This window comes from Lagopus leucura, unplaced genomic scaffold, assembly GCF_019238085.1.
Source record: "Lagopus leucura isolate 7727_CA_CO unplaced genomic scaffold, USGS_WTPT01 Super-Scaffold_100159, whole genome shotgun sequence".
In the NCBI taxonomy this organism is placed as follows: Eukaryota; Metazoa; Chordata; class Aves; order Galliformes; family Phasianidae; genus Lagopus; species Lagopus leucura.
This window is the reverse complement of record NW_024962335.1, coordinates 25,940,317-25,964,859: the sequence shown is the minus strand read 5'-3', so window position 1 is coordinate 25,964,859 and position 24,543 is coordinate 25,940,317. Positions and strand designations below refer to the sequence as shown.

General features: G+C 36.0%; 1 protein-coding gene across 1 annotated transcript in view; it reads right to left on the bottom strand.

The window, feature by feature from the left end:
* Positions 1-24,543, bottom strand: part of PIK3C2G (phosphatidylinositol-4-phosphate 3-kinase catalytic subunit type 2 gamma) — a 198,553-nt gene that overhangs the window by 152,984 nt on the left and 21,026 nt on the right. The window contains exons 5-9 of the mRNA XM_042889843.1: positions 23,871-23,973; positions 18,373-18,443; positions 13,103-13,166; positions 11,294-11,419; positions 5,674-5,701 (exon numbers count right to left, since the gene is read on the bottom strand). Of these exons, the coding sequence (XP_042745777.1) occupies positions 5,674-5,701; positions 11,294-11,419; positions 13,103-13,166; positions 18,373-18,443; positions 23,871-23,973 (392 nt within the window). The remainder of the gene's footprint in view (positions 1-5,673; positions 5,702-11,293; positions 11,420-13,102; positions 13,167-18,372; positions 18,444-23,870; positions 23,974-24,543) is intronic.

Below are 24,543 nucleotides of genomic sequence, written 5' to 3'. Positions count from 1 at the left end.
AGTATGTACTTCTGTGGCTGGTATATCTTTTTTACTGTCCTTTTATTTCCTCTCTTTACTATTTTCTCCATTCACCATCTTTTTCTATAAGGGTTCTGAATAAATCTTCAGCTCAAATGCATTTTCCCTTGGATAGCATTTTATTCTTACACCCAGCTCTCTTGGATGTGCAGTGAGTGAGCACCTTCCAAATTAAATGTTTAATCTGCACTGAATTGTTTTACATTCCAATGAATTATTGATAGTCACACACATAAAACATTCTTAAGAATTCTTAAGAGGTCCAGAAAAGAATGTCAGCAGACTGCCCCAAAACTGGAGGAGAAAAAAAAATAGTAATAAAAAAATACATTTTTTTTTCTCAATTATTTGTAACATAATTTATTCATGTCAGTGGTAAGGTGAAAAGATTCCCTGGGTATCAAAGACCCGCTCACCCTAAAATATCTACATGTCTAGATGAGACAGAGAGCCTTCAGTCAGCTACAGGCAGTTTGTCTATGGGACTCCTTATGAAGTAAACTGGGAAATTTATTTTCTTTCTTTCTCCTGTTTTCTCCTCTCTCTCTTTCAATTCATGAAATTTCAGCATTATTTATCTAATTTATAGGAGACCTAGCATGATTCTTCTCACAAATAAAGCTCCATGAGGCATAAGCAAATGATCAAGTATGACCTAGTCTGCAGCTACTGTACTTTTTCCTACGTGTGCCTTCTGTGGCTTCTTTGCCACAGTCACCCCTCTCCCCTCCCCCCTCACTCTTCACTCATTAAGCCTGGTGGCAATTAAGCAAATTAGAGACAAACACCTTAGTGAGTCTGTAGGTGTCCATTTCGCAGAAGAGATGGTCAGCAGCTTTTCACTGCAAAGAACTGGTCAAAGAACTTAACTGCTTTTATGATTAATAAATTTTAGACGAGAAGGATCTCTGGTGTTTCACTGATATACCTTGCAAAGGCCATAGACTTCCCATAGTAGATCACAGCTTTAGCTATGCCAGAGTTTATTTTCTAGGAAGTATCCCACACATAGCACCTAGGAGAATGATGAATACAACACATCCTAAAGTGAACTGTGACTGAGATTTATAGTCTCAACAACTCAAGTCTCAACTTATTTCTGGTTTAGAATTATTTGGCATCAACTTCTCTGTGGTGATTTCTCTCTCATTTTCTCCACTGAGGAAATGAGATGAGAACACAAGAAGTGACTTTTATCCACAGCTGCCAGATATGTTTATTTCTGACATGCTCTTTTCACAAGAAATCCAAATTTTCCTGCAGTCTGAGTATCTAAAATGTTTCTACAACTGTATCCTTTGTGTGGCATTCTTAGCTAGTATCTATTTTTTTGGAGGATTAGAGGGGTTTAGTTATGTGGAAACTGGTGTTAAACAAACTTTAACCACAGTTGCCAGGTATGTTTGCTTATGACATATGTTCCTTGTACGTGAAGTCTGAAGGAATGAATTTCTCCCTTGAGAAAAAGAAACACCCACGCCATCCTTGACAGCATTAATGAATATGCTTGCATGTAAATTCTAGAGACTGTAAGGAGCAAACCTGCTCATTCCTTACAGAAAACCACATAATTTCTTCTCATTCCAGTACAATTCACATATTATTTCAGTATGAAATCTTTGAACAGAGTAAGCACTTTGCTAGCAGACGACATCAATTTAATACATATCAAACATGCTCTTTCTGATTCCATAAACACATTTTCTCAAGGTAAAACATGGTTGAAAATAACTCAGATGGAAGTCTTAAGATTCCTGTGGCATCTTAAAGCTATTTTGGAAAACATGAACTTGATATTATTCTTTCTTACTTATTTTTAGAGATAGGAAAAATATTAAGATCATAAATTCTACTTTGGTCTCCCTCTCTCTCCCTCCTACCCCACTGCCTTGGAAAAACCAATACACTCTCAAGATTCAGGTGAGGTGCAAAGCAGTGTTAATTAGACAATCACCATAATAAGTAGAAAGCAAAACATGAAAGGGCTGTAAAGCAAAAACTGATCAGATGCAGTTTCCAAGCACCAATATATTTGCTTTTGTTTCCTCCTATCAGCTGAATAATCCTCTGAATTATCTCTTGAAATAAATTTACAGAATTTCTGCTATCCTTGTAACCAAAACGTTTCTAAAACTGGATCTTTTATAAAGCCTTGTTAACTTGGATCAATATATATATATATTTTTTGGAGGACTGGGGGATTTAGTTATATGAAAATTGATCTTAATTAAATAAACCTGAGTAAATAACATCTTGACTCTCAGAAAAACATATAAAGATGTAACATAGCAACAACTTAGAGGTAAAGAGCCATGCTCAAATTAAAAAAAAAAAAAACGAAAAACAAAAAAAACACAAAAGAGACTTATAAAGAGGAAATACAATTTAAAAAAACTCTTGATGTTTTTCTGTATTCTGAAATAAAAGGTGATTTTTCCAAACAAAAAAAAAATATAGAACAGCTCTGTCCCAGGGAAAGAAAGATGTATTTTCATATCTTTTCTAGGAAAATTCCGCCAAAACCTCCCATTTCCTCCTTCCTCCTTTTATTTTTTATTTTTTGAAACTTTCTGTAGTAAATACTTCTATGACTAGGTCTAGAAGAAACTATCAAATCCAAAGTACCATCAGTGAACCTTTACACTCTTAAATGTAACGACAGTTTAATTTCTTTAGATGTATTGTCATCACAGTATCTATTTTCTGCATTCTCTCAAAAAGATAAAAACTCCATCCTGTTCAGACAGGAAAAGCTGCTGATTCAACATCATCAGCTCATGGTGCATACTGGACGTTCTGAGATGGGTCCCAGAGAATTATGGATCAAGTTCCAAAAGCTGCTTATTGTGTCTGATCTCTAAAATCCCTGCCTGAAGTCACAAGGCTGTAGACATTGTACAAATGTTCATTCATCAACTTTTCAGAAAGGCACACTGACTGTAGTTCTGCACCAGTCTGTAGTCTGCTTTTTTCATATTCTAGACTGCAACAAGCCACAGTGCTAAATCTTTATTAACTGGAATAGATTCATTTATCTTTTGGGAAAATTTCATGCTGCAGAAAGGTGAAAATTTCTAAAAATGTTTATCTTCTCTCAAATTTAAGGAGAGAGAAAAAAATAACACGCGGAGTGCTGAAATATTACTATGATTTTTCTAAGGACTTCATGCAAAGGGAACAGAACATGATCCAGACTTAGATGTAGCATGGACGAGTACTGCTCTGTTCACAGCTATGGAATAATTTGGTCTATAGAGATAACACTGTTAAAAGAGTCAATTATTGCAACACTAAATAAAGGACTGAGAGTTTGAATTAGTCTCTGACCTGCATATTCCATGGTGAATGACTAACATTAAATCTCTGTTAATCCTTTTTACTGGGGAGGGAAAGGCAGAAAATTAGGAAGAATTACTGGAGTAACTGCTGCTTTTACATTTGAGTTTGATACCTTTTTCTTGAAGATAAATATAAATACAGAAAGGAGACAGAAAAGAACAGCACAAATGGGAATTGCAGTCTGTCCTCTCTTTAACTGTCAGTGCTGATTTTGTTTTGAATTGTGCTGCTAGAGATAGCAAAACACATACTCTTACACTTCTCCAAGATCTGGAAAAATGATTTTAATTTACTTTTTTACTAAGATGATTTTACTTTACTTTTACATCACGGCAAATTTTTTCCATGTCTGCAGGGCTGGGAGCTAATGGGGTAGAAAAGGAAACACAGAGGTGGTTTTAGCAGGAATACATGCTTCGTCTTCCAGGTGATTTTTAATTCTAGCCTCAGTGTGTGAAAATACAACTTAGGCTCAGCCTTCCTAGATTGGAGAGACCATGGAATTCTCATGAAGGTGAAGGATTGAGGAAAGCTTATAATCCCAAAATGAACAGGTGCTTAGAATGCTTTTATTCACTTCCTGTGGGTGACACCGAGGCTCCACTAGATCACTTTTGATCAATACTCTTGTATTTTGTTTTAATCAGATATAACTTAACACAAGCTTTTATGGTACTATAGACTTCTCAGTTCAAACTTGTTGGCCTAGCTTTAGGTATTTTGTTGTCTTTTAGAAGTTTAGTTAGTAAGTCTAAATGTAATACACATACTGTGTTAATGTATACATGAAATGGATATCAGTGCATGTAATTGAATTTTGATCACCCTGGACAACTTTGAACGTAGGCTTCTCCACAGAATTACTAATGGTCTGGAAAATTCTGACTTGCAATCAGCAAGTTGCACTTTCTAAAATTATATTACCAAACGGATCCTGAAATTGTTAGGAAATTTGGATGTGCCAAGAACAAATGGAATTATCAGTCTTCACAGTTAAAGGTTTCCTGGCATAAGTAAATAGATGCAGAGAGCTGCTGATTCAGTGAAGCTCAACTCTGAAAATATCTTTAAGCAGAGGAATGTTTTAAATCCTTTTCAGAGAGGTTTTCTGAACACTTTGTGATTGCCAAGTTTTGATTAGTAACTATTAATTACTTTCTGTACTCAAGACATTTTTGCCATTAATAGTGTTTAAATGGAATAAATGGCTATCTCCAAGGGAGAAGAATCCTACAAACACCTTACCATCCAGTTCCTCCCTTCTGCACCTGGGTCTCCTAGCTGCTTAGCTTTTCCTGGCATCTTACAAATATAATTGTTTGCCGTTCATGAAATTGAATAATGGTGAAACAACAAGCTTGGCATTTGGAGCCCTGCATTTAAATCACATCTGTGTTTGAAAGGCTGCTGCAATCTTTGTGGTTGGTTCACCTATTTGCCTCTCTGAGCACAGTGAAACCAGAGTAGCTGTAAGAGGGGGGGAGGGACAAGACTTAGATCTCAAATGGCCACCTTTTTCATCAATCAAAATAGACAGGCCTCCATAACAGTGTGTGATGGCTCACCCCAAAATTTGGAGGGCAGCTCCTTTGAGAGCATTGGCATACTTCTGTGAGTACAGGTTGCAAGCCACAGAGAGGTAGAGAAGGACCTGAGCCCTATAGGTGGCTATCAGCCCAAGAAATGTGACAGACACCCACGACAGAACAGACTCCTGCTTGTCCCTCAGCCTGGGTGGTGCTGTGCAGTAATGCTAACAGGACCAGGCCAGAGATGCTAAGCTGATTTTATCTGAGGGATTAAATACAGGAGAGTCTATGATTTTGTCCATTACTGCTAATTAGTCTACTCTTCTTACAACAGTATATAATTCCTAACTACACACTGCTTACACAAGAAAAGACAGTGAAAGGAAAATTATTGGAGTTGAGGATAAAAACTACACAAAAATATTTTTTTCAGGTTTTCAGGAAGTTCCTTATTTTTCCTTCTCTCTACAGAAAACGTTGGGATTAAGGACAGGTACTAATAATAGCATTAATATTGCTACTATGACCACCAGTAACTACAATATGTTCTTCTTTCATCACACCTCATTCTCCATATCTGAATTTCAATATTAGTTTGGGGAAATGCTGGTTTATTTATATTTTTATATCACTGTATTTTTTATTTAGCATAATTATCTTATAAATAAATATGTAAACATCTGCAATGTACCAACTGAGACAGGTCATTAATACAAATGAACAGCAAAACATGTTTTCTTATAACTTGAATTAACATATTTTTTAAAAAATGCTTTACCTTTACCTTGTGCTTCCACACGTTGCAGTGAATCCTAGAAAAATAAAACCCAAGGGGAAAAGGTCATCAGTTACTTCAGAAAATACCAGATAGCAGTTAAAATTATGCTAGGAGTAGTACTCGTGGAAAATAAAGCTGTTTTGGATGAGAACAGGGAAGGATGCTATGAGGAGAGTGGTTATGACTTGGATGCAGGACCCACCTTCTGGCTCTTCCACCTGCCTCCTCTAGTGTCCCAGGCAAGTCAATCAGAACCTGATTTCTGGCAGTATTTAAACATGCCAAGACACAAAGAAGTACTTAATCAGCATTTGGATGCAGAAACATTTTCAACCTTTGTACTTCCATAGCAGAGATAAGAAAAGCTCAATTTCTTTGCACACCTTGTATACACATACGTGAACCATGACACTTGTCTACACCCAGCCAAGGCTCCAGCCATCTCTCCAACCTGAGGAGCACCAACTCCCTGTTCAGGCAGCCTAAGTATTACCTGCATTCCTGCATCAAATCAGTAAAAAGAGACATGCCTACAAAGTCCTTCAAGCAAACAGCTAATTAGAATCAGCAAACAGGAAATATCCGCCAGAGTGATCCAGGGACATGTAGGATCCTGGTTTTTAACTATGGCTTTTGATGCCTAACATCCTGGGCAGTATCTGGATTCTCACTTCAGGCACCCCAGTGTTGTTGATGGGAACTGCTGAGTGCTTATATTCTCTGAAAGGTTGGGCCAGTTATTTGACCTGAAAGGACAAGGCTAAAGATTCTTTTTTTTTAAAAAGTTGTTCTACTAAATCCCCAAGTTCAGTAACTGACATCAGCCAGACTTTGCTCTGGGCTTCTCAGACACTAAACAAAATTACGTATCACTGCAATGCATATACTTTCCCCTTCACACAGGAAGATCTGCCATCACCACACAGTCCCTGGTACCAAGCTGGCTTCAGCTTGAAATCTTCACTTGCTTCATTTTGTCTGTCTCTTACATCAGATTTACATTTACCAAGCTGACATAGAAATACATAACAAAAGTATGAATCTTAGTCAGAGAGGCTGTCAAGCTAATTCAATACTTAATATGCCCAGAGTATGCACTCTGTTTTAGAACATGTCTTTGTAGGATTTATTATCTTTTATAGTTATTAATCCTTCTGCAACCAGGTGAGAATGCTGCATGTTAGTACACATGCATTCAGCAAGAGGCTTAAAAATGGCAGTGCACACAGAAGTGGCATATGAAACACAACACTAGATGCACATCCTCTCTTGGGTACCAATCTTGGAGTTGCCAGCATTTGTCTTGCAATTATGAGGAGCAGCCAAATGCCTACTTGAGGGAAAAAAAAGCAACATGCAGGTTGAGAAATGTTTTCACAGTCTTTATATGCAGCAAGACAAGTGGGAATGGAGACCTTTGTTCAATTTTTTCAAATTTTGGAAAGTAAACGGCTTTTGGAGCACTGCTTATAATTTCAACACTGTGTAGGCCATTTGATATATAGTGGATTAGTGCTGGTTCTGGCAGGATTTCAGGATTTCAGGACTTTTTGTGAGCTGCTATAAGAAAGAAGAAAAAGAAGAAATGAAAAACATTAATTGTACAGCAGGCCTAAAACCCCAGGGTAGGATGGTTAGAGACTGAATGAATCACATTTATAAAGAGACACAATCAGTCAAGAAGAAACTATCACTGATGCCAGTTGCTTTCATAATCTGCTAGCCACACTGAAGGAATTCACAGTACTGGTAGGGAGGAGACAGAAAGGATGCACAGAAGATGATTTGGAGAAAGTTTATGGTTTTTGGTTGTTGTTCTGCTATTGTTTTACCATAAAATGGCAATTAAATAGAACCACAGAATATTTTTTTTTCTTTAAGTAACAAGCTCGTATGTACAGATATGTATACACAAATATGTACTGCATCCTATGTAATCTACATTGGAAGGAGTGCGAAGTAGCTTCCCTGAGGCCATATGTGTACATGGAGCTTGCCAAGTGGAAATGTAAAAAGGTGTTCTACACAAATCCACATCATACATTACACTAAATTCTCAAGACACCATGGTGAAAAAGCAATTCGAATTTCTTTATTGGCATTTCACTCTTACCCAGTATGTAACAACGTATCATTGACATGTGATAGGGAGCCTGAAAAATTTCACTGTGGTTGCTATACAAGTTAATTGCTTGCCTGGATAAAAGGGAGATCTTTGTAATAGTTAGGAACCTTTCCACTCTTCTAACCTAAAAAAAAGTCTTGGGGATGCTGTGGTGATGAGCATAATGGAAACACAAAGCAGACTGACAGGATAGGCAAATACTGCACAATTGAATCATTTCACCAGTACTCAGAATTCACTTAAAATGTTCCTATACTTCAGTTTGAGGTTGACTTGAACAGCAACTGTAGGAGCTGGTACTCCATCATGTATCCAATCTCTGACTGCTAATTCTGGCTACATATGTTGATACAGGAAAGAGAGCTTGTATATTATCTTTGTATAAGTATTGATAAACATAAATAAAATCTGATTAGTTATATTTAAATATTACCCTATATGTAACATAGTTATATATTCATAGTCATATGTATATAAAGTAGTTTCATATAAAGTGTAATCTGTATTTTATAAATTGGAGTGATGTTTGAGCTATAGAACATGCAGAAATATATTTTACTGCTTTTTATGACATTTATAGTTCAGTGGCTGCTGAGTGAGATGAAGATTTTCATAAAATCAAACCTAAACTTTTTCACAGATTGTCAAAGTCTAATAGACTGCCCTAGCACTTATTTCTCAAAGGAATAAGAAGCTTATTGCAGCAAGTGTTTGCTGGTTCAGGAACAGTGTGACTCTCCCTCCCTCAATTTATTTGAAGTCAGCTGTTAGTCAAGTCTGCTTCACCAGGTAAGGGACTAGCAAGAGAGGGGTGTCAGAAAAGGTCATAGGCAGCCTTTACACAAAGGTTTCAAGGGACAGACAAAAAGTTGAGCTAGCTAAGGCTGAAAGGAAATGTTAAAAGAACAAAAAACTCAACAATTTAAAACTATATTTCTCTTATTTAAAAAAAAAAAAAAAAAAAAGTAACCATTTAGTCTATTCTCCATTTGAGATAAGCAGCCCCTCATAGGGCTATTAGGATAGAAAAATATTTTAAGACTGGTAATAAAATATTCAACCAGTACAGCGTTTTTAACATTCAAAATATGGTATTCAGGAGCAGTATCATTTCTCTCATTACAGATGAGCAAACACAACCATTATCATAATCACCACTGCTTATCAGTATCATCCTCTGGAGATTTCAGACAGGACTTGCACTGTACTGTGCTGGAGACTGTACATATAGATAAGGAAAAGCATTCCTTGCTCTGAAAAGCTCATAATTTAAGTAGATAAGACAGAAAAAGAAAATAATATTAATCCCTGTGTGACAGGAAGTATATGGAAGTTGGTTCAGAAGAACCTGGATTACTGCTGTAGAGACTGTCCATACAGCAGAGAAGGAAATTCTCCAGATTAGATACATGCTGGGAACCATGCTTTTAAAATTATTTTATTTATTTATTTGTTTATTTATTGTTTGGAACTCAGAGAAGATGGGATTGAAAGCAGACTCAAGGATACTCAATAAACGTAAACCAGCCATATCAGGCAGTTTACATGTTGGGTTCATAGAGCTGACCTGAATAAACAAAGAGAAAATACACAAACAGAAAACACCCTAAAAACAATTTCCATTCATTCCAAAACAAGGCTTTTAACAAATTAGTGCCAGTACTTCCAGTATTTTATTTCTGCTCTGATTCCTTCCTGAAAGAGACTGTCGTCGTCACTCTGTTTACAGAACTAAGCTCTTTATCTGTCTTTTAAGGAAGATTCTGGTTTACAAAATACTTTTCTCAAGGGGTAGAATGTGATCTTCTTGATGTCTTGCAGGATAGCTTGAGGTCTAACTGAAAAGCAGACCATGTGAAGCCCCTGTTATTTTTTATCTATTTTTCTAATTTGATCACAAAAAGAACTCTTCTTTAATTTCCATTTAAATCATACCAGATAAAATGTGCATTCTAATAAACCTGTTTATGTTGGCAATTACTTGAGAATAGAGATTTCTAATAACTGATGCTGAAGTAGGCATAAAAAGATTTAGGATACTATGCAAACAAGATTTACAGTGAAACATAACCTTGAAAGAAAAGCAAGACACTTAGACAACAGATTATTTCCTTGGGCCGAAACTGAAGTTACTGCCTCCCTCTACCTCCACTGCAACATATAAGAGGAATAAACAGACTAAAAATACAGAGATTTAAGAGATTTTATAAGCAATACGCAAGTCACTTAAAATGGCAGTCCTCTTACCTCTCAGTAAGTGTTTTGCCCTGTAAAGTGATGAGCATTATAAGAATTTGAACCTGTCGAGTGTAAGTATATACGGATGACAAAATATAATTAATTTGCTGTATGTTCACTGCGATGACATGAGAAATTTTAGAAAAATAATTGTTAGCTTTCCCCAGACTTAGGTTTGAGACCTCAAACTGCCTATCAGACATAATTAAATACTTTGTTTTATGCAGCTAAGCATCTTTAATTAACATTCACTAGTTAACCCAGCTAACACTAGTTAGCCTGTCGTTTACTTTTCCAGGTATTTTTACACATAGCCATAGGATAAAAATCTATAAAGAAAAAGAACAGCTTTGTAAGAAGGCAGTGGCCTGAGAAAGCAAGCATCTTGCTCAACAGAGCATATATTTCTTAATGATATTTGCTGTAAGAAAGAATGATAAGAAATAGACCAGAGTAGGAAAGAAAAAAATACCCTTTACTTCTTATTAAAATTGTTAGAAAAATGTTTGAAGAGGAATGTCATTAGGGTGGAAAAGAATTAACATGACTTAAGGTTACACCAGACTAAATCCAGGTGATTAATGGCTTGATTTTCAAATTTGCTGAGCATTGTATTTTCAAGTTGCTGACTTCAAATGAATTTTGGGTACTCAGACTTTCTGTAAATCAGGTCCTCAGTGACTTTTCCGGGTCACCCTAAAGAAGCTAATGACAAAGCTGAGAACAGATACTACTCTCCAAAGACCCAGTTTGTAATTCTACAATAACCCCAGGAGACAAAACTTCAGTGTTTTAAGAAAGAAGATTACAGCTAGAATCAGGACTATGTTATGTTGGTCCTTCTCTGTATAAATAGTACAGACATTTCCACCTAAAGAGGTCACAATTTAAAGACATTTTACAGAACGAATGCTAACTACATGAAACTGGAGTTTCACAAAACTATGTACCATGATTTGGTACAGATTATGCAGCAAAGCAAATATCTATATATTTGTTGGGAATAAGTAAGAACAACCGCAGAAACATGTCAGTTACAGTCGAACACAGGACATATCCTCTGTTGGTCCTCTGTCATACAAAGTTTAATCTTCTCTGTTTATAATGCCTCTTCCTAATACTTGTCAGATTGAAGCAAGACAGTAGAACAGCCTTGGTCAATCAGAAAATTCATGACACCTATTCAAGCTCCACTTTTTATAGAAAAAAAATTGGACAAATGCTTATCATGGCAGCCTTAGAAAGACTTAAGTTCATTTTTACCTCTGTTTTCACCAATGCCACTGCATGGAGTTTCTTGACTGCATTGGTAATTTCTCTGGTTTCCACGAAGCAGAGGACACTGCAGATTGCTTTAGCTACTTCAATCACATAATCAACTTTATGTGGCTGATAGCAGAAAAAAGAAAGAAAGAAAAAAAAACCCAGCATTAATCTGTAGCTATCTACAGCTATGTTTAAATTGTCTGTGATCAGTAGCTCCCTAAGTCCAATTATCTTCCATAAAATGTACCTTGTTGAAAACTGAGAAATTTGGTATCTAAGACTGATCTTGAGGCAAAATGAGTGTTCATCTGAACACATGATTTTAGAGGCATTCCAAAAAAAACTTCTAAGAAAACTTGAACCCAAATGATTTACAAACTTCCAGATATTTTTATGATATTGTGATTTTATTCCCATTATTGTCTCTGTGAGCAGAGACCTATGTTCCTTCTAAAAACAGTGGCTGAGTGGGAAGCTGAACAGTTTGACACCTGTGGACTGAGCAGTTCTGTAACTGGCTTTTCTGTGAAACATATAGAGTTCAAACTATTAAATATTATTAATAAATACAGATATTTACATATTATTACATTAAAAAAATCCCTAGAGGAATAATATCAGAAGTACATTGGGGAATTCTTTAAACAAATCTGAATCATAAAAAAAAGAAAATGCCATCTTAATAAGTATCAAGTACCCTATATTCAGGAAAATAAACAAAAAATTAATGTGTTTATTGAACAGTTAGTTATATGACTTTCTTAAATTTTGGAATACATTCTCCAAACAAGCAGAAGCTCTTCTATAAAATATTCTCCATGTTTCCATGCTGATAAACATTCTTTTCAGTTAGCTACAGCATGTCAGTGTCCTGATAAAGCCATTTCTCTAACTCAGCCATTTCATGCTTGAAAAGGGGAAGCTGTACCAATATAAATTTGGTTTTCAAGCTTAAGTTCTATATCCAGACTGTAATGAGAAGGTTAGAACCTGTCATTAATACAAATATAAAAAAATATTGAGGTTATTAACCCCATATTTAACTGCCTTGAGCAGAACTAAAGTATGAATGAATTACATAAATTACCCTGCAATATTTAGTGGTCAGAATTCTTTTAAATATAAGGTTGGTGTGTTGGCTGAGTATAGGTGACATTTCTGAAACAAAATATTATTTTTTACCATACTTTTCAAAAATATCCATAATGAGTTAAAACTGATTTCTTTTCAGTCTAAACTCTCAAAATCCAGTTGGCACGACCATCTGAAACTCAGATCAAGGAAGTATTTGGTTTCCTCTGAGGTTTAAATTTTGCGTGAAATATTATAGCTAAGATTTTCTTCAAGGACATAACATTCAATTGGCAGCCCACAATACTCTTAAAAAAGCTCTTATGAGTTTTTCTGCCTAAACCTAACTTTGCAAACAATCTCAAGCAATTTATACATATACATCTCTCAAGGATGCATACAGTTGCCTCGGAGTTTGCAAAATCAAGGACAAATATTGCAGATACACAGTGTATTATATCTGTACTAATTTCAAATATTATACTTTCAACCCAAATGATACTCATTTCATTTACAGATTCCTTAGAAACAGTCACCTGTGATATTTTAAATTTCTAACATTTTCTTCTTAATCTCAAAACAAGTCTTCTTAAAAGAATTTATACTCTTCTGAAGTCAGGTTGAATAGCCTTAATAAAAAGTCCTCTTTAATCACATTTGAAGCAGATTAATAATTAGATACCTTTCACAAAGAATGGTAATGCTTTTTTGGTATAACAGATTGAGAACAAATACCTCATTTTGCAAAACATGCTCCACTTGACCTCTATATTTCCTAAGAGCTGCAACAAGGTTCTGTCTGGAAATTAGAAAAAAGAAAATAACACAAAATTAATAGCAATTGGATAAAAAAATATTTTTTCCACGCTCTCCATTTTCAAAGTCAAGAATAGCTTAACTGACAGTGATTTCCTGTTGATACAGAATAAGGACAAGTATTTAAGTAAATGTCAAGTAGTCTTGAGCCTGGTTCTCTGTGGTTCTGGTGGACATTGGCCAGGGTATAGATGTACAAGTTCTCCATTATGAAGAGGGTATATGTTTCATAGTGAAAGAACTCTCAGAGTGATTTGCTATTTAAGTGTCTACCTAACTCTAAATTCCATTTATTTCTACAAGGTTAAGCATGTGCTTAAATGTTACTTTGAAAGACAAACTTAATTATATGCTATTATACCTCATCTCTCAATCACTTCAGTCTGTAAAGCTGCAGAGTATCAGGACAAAACATCTGCAAAACACCTGGAGAAACACTACATTTCAAAAGGCTATACTGAGTAAGAAGCATAAAAATGTGTATGATAAAAAGGGCATGATAGATACAGAATTCGTTAAACTTTATTTGCTTACAGTTCTAAAGTTTACATGCTCAAAATGTTTCACCAGCTGCATTTTCCATCCTATTACCACAGCCATGAATTTATTTTACACTGTCATTCAATCCAGTCCTGAAAACTGCTTTAACTCATATCAGTTCTGTAGGGCGACATCTGCAGCACAGTAGCCCCATGCCTCTGTCAAGCTGCAGAAGTTACTACCAAGTCTGCATGAGCAGACTGCTGGGCCTCAAGCAAAGCTTCAAGAAAATCTTTTGGGGTATGAATAAGAATGCAGATCTTTCTGCAGGACTGATGCGTTAGCTGTAAATCTTGCCATTTTAGAACCACCGGTTCTAACTGCTGTCTACAAAAACACAACAGAATTTTTCTTTCTAAGGAGCACTTGCGTCATTTTCTGTTTCTAATCACACCGTGTTTTAAAAAATGCAGTTGTAGTAGCTGTTTAAAATGATGTCCATGGGATCATCATGGCCAAAGTTACTACACTGAGGAATGCACCTTCCTTTTTCCTTGACAGCTACCTCCAGCTCTTCCTCTGTAGGGTGAGGTCTTCAGAAAACAGTAGGGAAACCTTAATTCAAACTTCCACGCCCTGCCTCGCCTACTCATTGGAAATAGACTCCTTATTGCCTCGATGGTACGTGTGTAGTAGTTCAAGCACATGCATGTATTCACAGAAATGTAGAAACTTTGGTTTATTTTCTTTCTTTATCATTTATTTATATCGAGGTGCCACTTTCTCCCTGTCATTTTCCCTCCTCTTTTACTTCCAACTGTTTTTATGTATGACGATTCTCTCTCATCAAAACACTTTGAGGGAATTTCCCACCCTTTGCAGACTGGTGTCTGAAAGTCATGAAAGTATTTGATTACTTCAGAGCAAACAGATTATAGTTTGTAAAAGAATTGTGTATGTCCTTATGCATCTACGTTGGCCGAACTGAGCTATGAGAGATTAGAATTGCAAGTATGCCTTAAGTGTAGGTAGCGCAGTATGTTGTTTGAGTTTCATCATATAGTGTATTGCAAGAGGAGGAAAGATGAGGAAATTCTACTGAAATCATCACACAGAGTACAAAAAGAGGTAGGGCTCCTCTGCACTAATACCAGAGCTCATTTCTCTGTAGATACCTACTGTTTACATCCTCCTACAGATGGTTTGCCCTTACAGCTTTTTATTTGCAATCTGCAGTAGTCTTATCTAGCCAGGCAGTTACTGCATTGAGAAGCTGCCTGGCAATTCCTTCTGTAATCCTGTTAAATCATATCTAATACAAGTTGTTGCTTTGCTTTGACCAAGTCTCCAGGCATAATATCATTTTTATAGCAATATCCAGCTTGGAATAAGTTCTGGACATATAAACTTGCCCTATAGTCTTGATGCACACATTTAAGCATGTTTATTAGCGTGCTTGTTCTAATATATATATATATATATATTTTTTTTTTTAAAGCATATTTTCCATTATTCTACTCTAGAGAATTTTCTACATAAAGCAGCCATAATTTTACACAATAATTAAAAATAAAACCATGCAAGAGTGATCAAAACACTTCTACTGATACTATCTTGAACCTACTAGATAAGTAATCATACTCATATTTTTATAAGTAATACCACATACTTAAACATCTTTGATAGCTGTGCATTAATGTGGCAATGTTAACCAATCAATAAACACTTGCTGTTTCTTTGACACTAAGAAAATTTTGGATCTTTTAGCAAGATAATATACTACAATAGCTTTGAAAAGAAAAGGCAAAAAAAAAAGTAGAATAACATCGGAGAGACAGTCTTAGTCTCTGGCTGGTCTATATGGTGAGGCATAAGACAGTTGTATATAGCATACACTTACAGAATTCATATTTCAATTTCTTGGCACCTGGATTCCCATCTAAAAGTCAATTTTAACCATTCTAGCTAACTGAGCTCTGCCTAAATGCATGCATCAGACTAACCATCATGTTATAGTTACTGGAACCTGAATTTCTGTGTTTATGGAACAAATTCAGCTTCAGTGGGTTGCAGTTTGGTTAATGCACTCACAATTTACATTGTGTTAGATTTTAAAGCTATGAAAATCAGTGAGTTAAGACATATAGGCACTGCTGGTTTTATATGTTCACATTTACCTGTGAGAGCAAATCTGGTAATTTAAAAATTTAAGGTTTCTGTTTGTTCTTTTTACATTGCCTCAAAGCAGTTCAAACAGTTTTTCTTCTCTGCCAAGCCCTGAACATGGGGAGGAACAGATCCATGCACCAATATATACTGGAAGCTGACTGATCAGAAAGCAGCTTTGCAGAAAAAGACCTAGAGGGTCCTCATGGACAGCATGCTGAACGTGAGCCAACTACGTACCCTTGTGGCAAAAAGAGGCTAAATGTGTCTTGGGCTGTACCAGGAAAAACATTGTCAGTGTCTTGTAGAAGGTGGTCCTTCCCCTCTGGTCAGCACTGACAAGTTGTGTGTCCAGTTCTGCACACTCCAGTAAGAGAGAGGTGGACATACTGGACAGATAGAGGACCTCAAAGATGTTCAAGAGACTGGAACATCTCTTATGAAGAAAGGCTGAGAGAGCTGTGACTGTTTAACTTGGAGCACAGAACAATGAGAGAACATTTAATCAATGAATTTAAACACATTTGGAAGGTGCAAAGAAGACAGAGGTAGGCTCTTTCCAGCAGTGTCTTGTGAGAGGACAAAACCAAAGGGCACAAACTACAACAGAAGGTGTACCATCTAAACACAGAGAAACTCTTTTTCACTGTGAGGGTGAAGGAGCACTGACACAGATCATCTGGGAAGGCTGTGAAGTCTCCATCCTTGAAGATATGCCTGAACTGTGTCCAGACAACACTTAATTAGAATCAATACAAAGAAGTGCCTACTCTTGCCTGTACTTTAACTTCTAATTCTTATATTGGAAGGTACAGTAAATGAGCCTTTCCTATGCATATTCTCAATTCTCAATATTCAATTTTATTTATTTCACATCTATAAAATACCCTTCTTTTTTATCTTTATCAGGGTGAAGAACATTGTATCTTATTTTTTCTTTAAATTAAAGGCATTTCATATCTTTGTGTATCCTTGCTGCCCTTTTCTCCACTTCTTCAAGTTCTATTACAACACATTTAAAGTGAAAGAATCAGAACTGCCAACGGTATTCTAGATAAATCAATACTGTGCCATGATATTGTTCTCTTTTTTTTGTTTGTTTGCTTTAATTCTTTTAATAATAATTCCCATCATTTGCTTTATTTTATTTACAACCGCTGTGCACCAAGCTGACATTCAGAACTATTAATTTTAACCCCAATAACTCATTCCTGGTGGTAAAATTCATCTAAAAGCCTATGACTTCTTATGAGAATTTAACATTGTTTTCTTCCTATCTACATTTATCATTTCAAAATTTCATCTGCCATTTTATCACACACAGAACTCAGTATTGTAAAATCCTTCTACAAATCACCACAGGCAACTTCTGTGCACATTATGGTCAGCAAACTTTTGTCAGTTAGCTACTAACTCTTTTTCTCATATAAATTAGAAATGCAGTCAACAGTATTCAGTCTGACTGCAGATCTTTCTAGATTATCACTGTTGGAAAATATTTTCTCTCAACTATCAACAATCTATGGGACAAGCAGAAAAGAAATCTAACACAGTTCATGTTTCTACTTTTTCAGTATTTAATGAACTCGTGATTGAAGAGAGTATTTACTGCCCACGCTTTCAGTTATTCATTACTCTACTGCATCAGAGGAAATCTTGTGAAACATAGTTGTTTTGCCGCTCAACATCTTTTATTACACATCCTCTCTGAAGACCTTCTTTGCAATAAAAAAGGTCACATAATTTACATGACAAGAAATAAAACAGTGAATAAGCAGTGCATATATAGACTGTATAATTAGTTTGATCTCCATATAGCAACAGACCAGAATGGAAATTTGAGCCATGCTCCTAGGAAACCAGATGGGTATTCAATAAGTACCAAACACTCGTCTTGGACAGCCCACAGCTGAGTTTCTCCTTCATCTGTTAAATGACAGTTGTGGCACCTAACTTCCTTGGTGAAGTACTTTATGACATATTGATGAAAAACATTACAAAAAGCATTAAACAGCACTTCTTTCTAAGTTTTTGAAGCAGATTATAATGAAAGCTGAATGAGGAATCTATCTCACTTAGTGCTTATCTGTGACAGGTTAGATTTAGAGTCAGATGCACTTGAGTACAAAGTTTAAAATTTGTTATAGCTAGCATGAACAAAAGAAATACAATAAAATATCACTGAACAGTGAAACCACAAGGATAATGAAAATAAATCTATTATTTTCACAGTATTTACTCTTAAAATCCTCTCTGTCAATTCCATGAAAGTTTGAGAAATATGAAAACTCCATTGAAACTCTCAACAATATGAAAGGGGGAGAACGGGGAAAAATTTTGTAGATCTATATACAATTGTTGACTTTTCTTCAGCAATCAGTAATGTCTGAAAAGAAAATTCTGAAAACAGAGTATCAGCTTGCTTTCTCTTTAGTATCATTCCTATGCTCATCAGGGCTTGGAATTGCCCTCTGGGGTCAGAATGCTCACTACCAATACAAATAACTATAAACAGAAATAATACTAAATGGCAATGCTCTTACCGAGTCAGTCTCCACGCACAAGTATATTCTAACAGCTCATTCACACTGAACTGTCCTTGGTCATCCTCGTGCTGTGGCAGAGAAGCATATAATGAGATACGGAATTACAATAGGATGAATATACATTAGACAGATTTTCTTAGTATTTTCCAAACTCAAAAAACTCTTTTAGGAATCCTTTCCTTTCAAGATGTATTGGTCTTTCAAGAAATTTAATGTGGTAGCTCTGTCATATTACACTGGCTAATGCTATATAGCAGAACAAGCCATATTGTCATACTAGTTCCTTCTATCTACATATAAGTTAAGACTGCAGTCAGGCCTCAATAAACCCTGCTCTGCACTCCTCTTACAGATAGCAGAAAGCATTATTTTGCAACCAAGTTATATACAAGTAATGAAGCAGAAATTAGTTTATATCAACTACCTCTCTGCTGCTCATTTTTTTCAGAGAGAACAGAATGGAGAACATCTGTTCCATCCTTTGCAACTTCTCTGAAGAGACTTCTCTTACTGAAGGGTTACAGAGATGATTACTGGACTAAAGCATCTTGAGAGAAGAGAGGCTGAGCTGGGACTCTGTTCAGTCTGGAGAACAGAAAGCTCAGGAGGGACCTTATCAATGTGTACAAATATCTGATGGGAGGAAATAAAGTCAAGGGAGCCAGACTTTTCTCAGTAGCACTTGCTAGCAGAAGAAGAAAAACAGGACACAAATTAAAACACATGAAATGCTATCTTAACACAGGTAAAAGAATATTGCAAGAGTGGCCAGGGTCTGGAAGATGTTGCCCTGACAGGTTGTAGACTAGGTCGGAATATCTGCTGAGATATTCAGAACCTGACCAGGTACAGTTCACAGGTGCTAGATGGGGATTCTGCTTGATCAAGGGGACTGGACTATATCATCCCAAGAGACCCTTTTCAGCCTAAACAATTCTCTGAATTTGCATTAACGCATTCTGCTTAACAAATCTGTTTCTCTTCAGATATAGTCTCTTCTCCAGCCCCACACATTTGCTTCCTTTAATGCCTACGGATGGAGCTGAGCCTATGCCAGGCATACACTACCAGTTTATTAGGTCACCACCACATCCTGAAAAATCTGCCCTTCTTCTGACTCATGATTGAATCCAGATCTTTAAAATCCACAAGACAAGGTTACTGAGAAGCAGGAGAGTAGAACAGCCCATAGGCACTTATTGGTGAAGAGCTTAATGTGAATTAATTCACACTAATCCTGCTTTTAGCTAGATTAGCTAATTATTAGCTAGATGTTTAGTAAAAGTACCAAGGCTGGAGATACAGATCAAGCCTGAGAAACACCAAATTTCCTCCTTGCTCTCATACAGTAGGAAGGCTAAAGGACGGGGAGGGTTGAACTTGGAAACATGACATACAATGAAGAAGTGAGCCCTGGTGCTTAGAGAGAAATTAGATATATGACTGAGATGAACCCAGAAGCTTTAGGGGATCTGATAGTCTACCATAAAAGGTGAGTAATGTGAATTATTTAGTACCTAAGTACCTAATACATGGAAGGGCTGTCAAAATATGAATATGCTTTTGTGACATTAAACTACAACATTACTACAGATTTCTATGAAGTAACATATTCCAAAGAAGAAAATTCTGACGGATTCTACAGATCACAGGTCAAATTCTCTCTAAGAGTAAACACAGTTTAAAACTGTAGCTGTACATACACATAACAATCTGAGATGGAACAAAAAACTCTATTGCATCTAAAAATTCCCGAAGTGTTCCCAAAGAACTCTTTAAAAAGGTCCATATTATTTCCCCATATTTTTGTATCTGAATGAGAAAAAAATATTTTTCATAGACAGCCTCTAATGCAGTGACTTTCAAATACATTTTACAACCACTGAAGATGCAAGTTCCAGAAAACAGCAGCAACAAAATTGAATTTGTGAGCTCAGTGTAGACTAACTCAGGTCCTTCAGTTTGCTGTGGCTAGAGTGGGTTTCAGTACATCCAGAAATTCAGAGGCTGGGTCCAGAGCAAAAATAAATACTGTGGCTTTTGTCTGGACCAGACAGACCTGCTGGTGTCCCTGCCTGCAAGCAGAATCTCTTCCTTCTATTACAAGTGCTCTCTCACAGGCCCTGAAGCCAGAGGAAAAATTTGGGTCTATTACTTATGCCAGCTCAAGAGCTGGTCTTCGCTATTATTAGTAACCTGAAGTATCTGTATGGCCTGAAGCTTTCACAGCCATGTCAGATATCATAAAGGAGTGATCAATAATTCACTTGAACATATCTTAAAATGTCACCCTTCCTGGTTAAACCCTATTGTACGTTAATAATTACAGTTCCACAAATCCTTTGTGACAGTACATTTTTTCTCATGGCCAGAACACTGCTAATTTGTCTTCCTAGTTTGTTATTTGTCTGAAATAATTCTTGACAGACTATATTTGTTTGTTTGTTCATAATCATTCCATGTGGTAATTGTAAGTCTTTGTGAAACGTGAAATGTCAGGAGCTGCTCTGTCTCTGCTCCTGGCCTCCACAATGCACTGCTGTATATTAAACCTCATTTTTAGACCTGTCAAACTGCAACAGAGATGAAGGAGGCTTTGAGCTTGCTAATAGGACATAGAGATTTTTGCAGTTGCACAATGTCAGTGGATACTTAAACACAAGAAAATTGTTCCATTCTAATTAAGGTACTACACTGTCCCTCTAAAATGACATAAATATGTAAATGAAGGGGAAAAAAAAACGATGGACCACTGACATCACTTTCCTCAGAGTGTTCACACAACTCATTACTCTTGGTAAAACATTAGCACCAGTAAATGTAACATTAGCTGATAAATGTACACTAAAAAATCTGGGGAAAAAAATCTAGAAGGCGCAGAATTTCCCACTCCTGGCAAGAGACACTCTTTGTCTCTCTGCATGGAATGAAACTGAGCTTCAATATATTTATATAATACAAAGATAACCTTATGCCTTCTGCATAAGTTCTGTTTGGAATTGTGTAGGAATCTGGCATTTTGGTGTCTTAAATGAGTTTTGTTTGAGAGCATTAAGGCTGTAAATCTTATGACTGAAAAGCAAACAAACAAATTCAAATTAAAGGTCATGCACTAGCTCAGAAGTCTGTGATTCCAAGTAAAGCTTCAGGCCAAATTTCTTGCTTGCAACTGCTCAGTTCAAAACAATTTCCTCTTTATGAATATATCATAACACAGAAAGTTAGCTTCCCACAGAATGAAAGCAAATATTCACCTTAACAAGTATATTTTTTTCAGATGAATTCACAAAAGAATTGCAAACAGTTACTGGCCAAAGACTGCAAACACTCAATTTTTAAAAAAATTAATTGCACATTACTTGCAGGCAGCTGATTATATCATCTTTAAGTATAATAGTGAAATATTTATTTGCATACACAGATAGAAATTTTAAACTCTGCATCCAGATTTTCACAATGTAAAGTGTGCCTTAATAAGTATTGCACTGTTGGTGTAGAGTTCTGATTTCCTTGCACACAAGTTAAGATTTTAATCCTCAGAAGAGAATCCTGTACATTTATATCACCAGGTTCCAGAACGAATAATTCCGAGAATCTATACTAACAGCAGATCCATATGCAGCAAACAAGAGATTTGTTGCTTTTTTTTTTTCATTTGAATACAGAGCATCTTGTAGAGAATCAATCACTGGTTTGTTAGTCTGAAAAAGACTATGCTGACAAGTTGTTTGCAGCCTCCACTTTTCAGTGCATTTATGTTCAAAATACCTTCAGTACATCCTGTATGCATGTAAGTAGCAAAATGTCTTTCTATCAAACTTCTAATTCATATCACTTTTATTCTCACACAGGAAATATTGGAGACTAGCAGCTACCCAGCAGAAGGGTCCATAATGCCTTGTTCTGTTTCACAGAGATGCTGACTTAAAAGAGGATCTTTCTACCTCTGCATAGACTTAGATGTGTCTGTAATTATACTTAATCAGATTTGTTTGGCAGCATGATATGGAGAAAAGAATTAAAGATTTTTTCCCACCTCTTAATATAGGATGTACTGTCACAAACCTAACACCAAGAAAGGACTTTTTACACTGTTTAAGTTTACTATTTGGTTAACACAGACAATAGAAATTATAGTGATTCCTGCCTCGATTTCAACAACAGTTAAATGACAATAAGGTATTACTTCTCAAGAAAAAAACTCATTCCAGGGGTCACCAGATGTGTTATTTTTCCTGCTGTAACATGAGGGTAGGCTGAAAAAGGACACATAAGGTGGGCACCACCTCACTCCCTTCCAAAGGCACATGAAAACATTAACTAATTTACTCTAGTCTGAGAACAAGAAGTTGACAATCCATTGATCTGAATCATTTTTGAAGAAGTGACCTGGAGATGAAAACTCCTGTGTTTCCTAATATTAGTTTCTTCTTGGGCAATGCTCTACCAAGAAGAATCAATGGTCTTTCCAAATAAATAATTAAATAAATAATGTTTACAGTGAATAGTGCCAATAATTTAAGCCATAGCTTTACAAATTAGCACTAGATTATTCTGTGATTATTTATTGAATAGTAGAAGTGTTAACTAGAAGAAGAAAAAATATATATATTTGGCCTCACAATACTCCTTTCTTAATGATTTTGAACTTGAAGTTTATCTAGGTGACATTTACAAGTTAAAAGGATGTCCCTTTTATTTTTGGTCAGGTATGCATCACCTAACTCATATTTTGACAGACTAGAGTGATAGCACACCTATTCAAAGCAGGTAATTGGAACCATCTGTGAAGAGAATCAGTGCCGTCAGTGAAAACTGTCCAGAACATCAAAGTTTCTGCTGTACTGCAAACTTTGCGTTAGAGGTAATTCAAGGCAGTCCACTGGGAATAAAATTCACATTTATTAGCATAAATCAGTGTCATTAAAGTTCAGCAATCTGTTTCAAAGGCTACTTAATCTCAAATAACCTGAATACAAATCTCTCTGAACTTAAACTGATAAAATGATGTTTTCTCTAAGGGCATATGCACGTGTACAAACACACACAGACATTCTAAGGCACCTCACACACGCACAAACACATATTGTAATTCATCAGGCTTTGGCTTTCAGTGATAGTGACCAGAATCCATATCTTTTTTTCCCTTGTTATATTTCAAAATATAGAAAGACCAATATAAAATAATGTGTCCTTAACAAACCGAAATCATTACCATCATTGAAGTCTAATAAAAATGATTTTTTTTCTAAAAAGATTGCCTCTAATCTTTTTCAGCTGTGCGTTCTCTACAGTGACACATTAGATGTAAACACAAGAGCAAAGCAGAGAGATTTCCCTGTATGTTTCAACAAGAGTTTGGCAATAAAATATGTATAAACAGAAAAGCAAATAATCTCTTTAATTATTACTGCAGGTTGCTACATAAAAGGATTGGTGGGACTTTATTGCTTCAGGCATGCTGAAAGAAAGAGGATGAAAAAAAGCAAACTTACCATTCGAGCCAAACTTTGCTTCAAATTTGTAGTGGTGTGTAGATGAAGATGAATGTCAGTGGTTGCCTTGCGAAGACTCTCGTGGCTGCCCAAACTATGATTACTACAGTTTGGGGAGGAAAACAAATGGTTATCTCTGCTTAAAATTTCTATTATTTTCCTTATCTGTCATTCTCCTAAAAGAACAGGTGGAATACATTCTCAGTGCAAAGCAAATTGAATGACATAAAATCAGAGCCTGGCGTCTGCATCTGTGCAGACTGATGGAGTTTGGTTCTGGCTTATTCTCTTGTGAAACACTTTGTGAATAATTGCTTGGTTATAACTTCAACCATTGATTTCTATAAAAGAACAACAATGAAACAGAAAGAATATTCTAAACAAACTGCATTGTGCTCTCAAACTTTAAGACTATTAATGTATTCTTCAATCCCACATTAGGGCAACTGTACAAAGTACCTTGGTTATACATGCACCACTGTAGGATGACTTGCAGTGTTTTAATCTCAAGCTGACAATCAAATATTAACTATGGCTTAGAAATCACATACGTTAAGACAGGTGGCCCCTGATTCTCAAAGAAATCTAAGTTCTAGCACTTTGCAGCTCACGTAAAGATAGTAAAAGAAGCTACAAGTCAATTTTCTGTCTCATCAAATCATTTGCCAGCTAA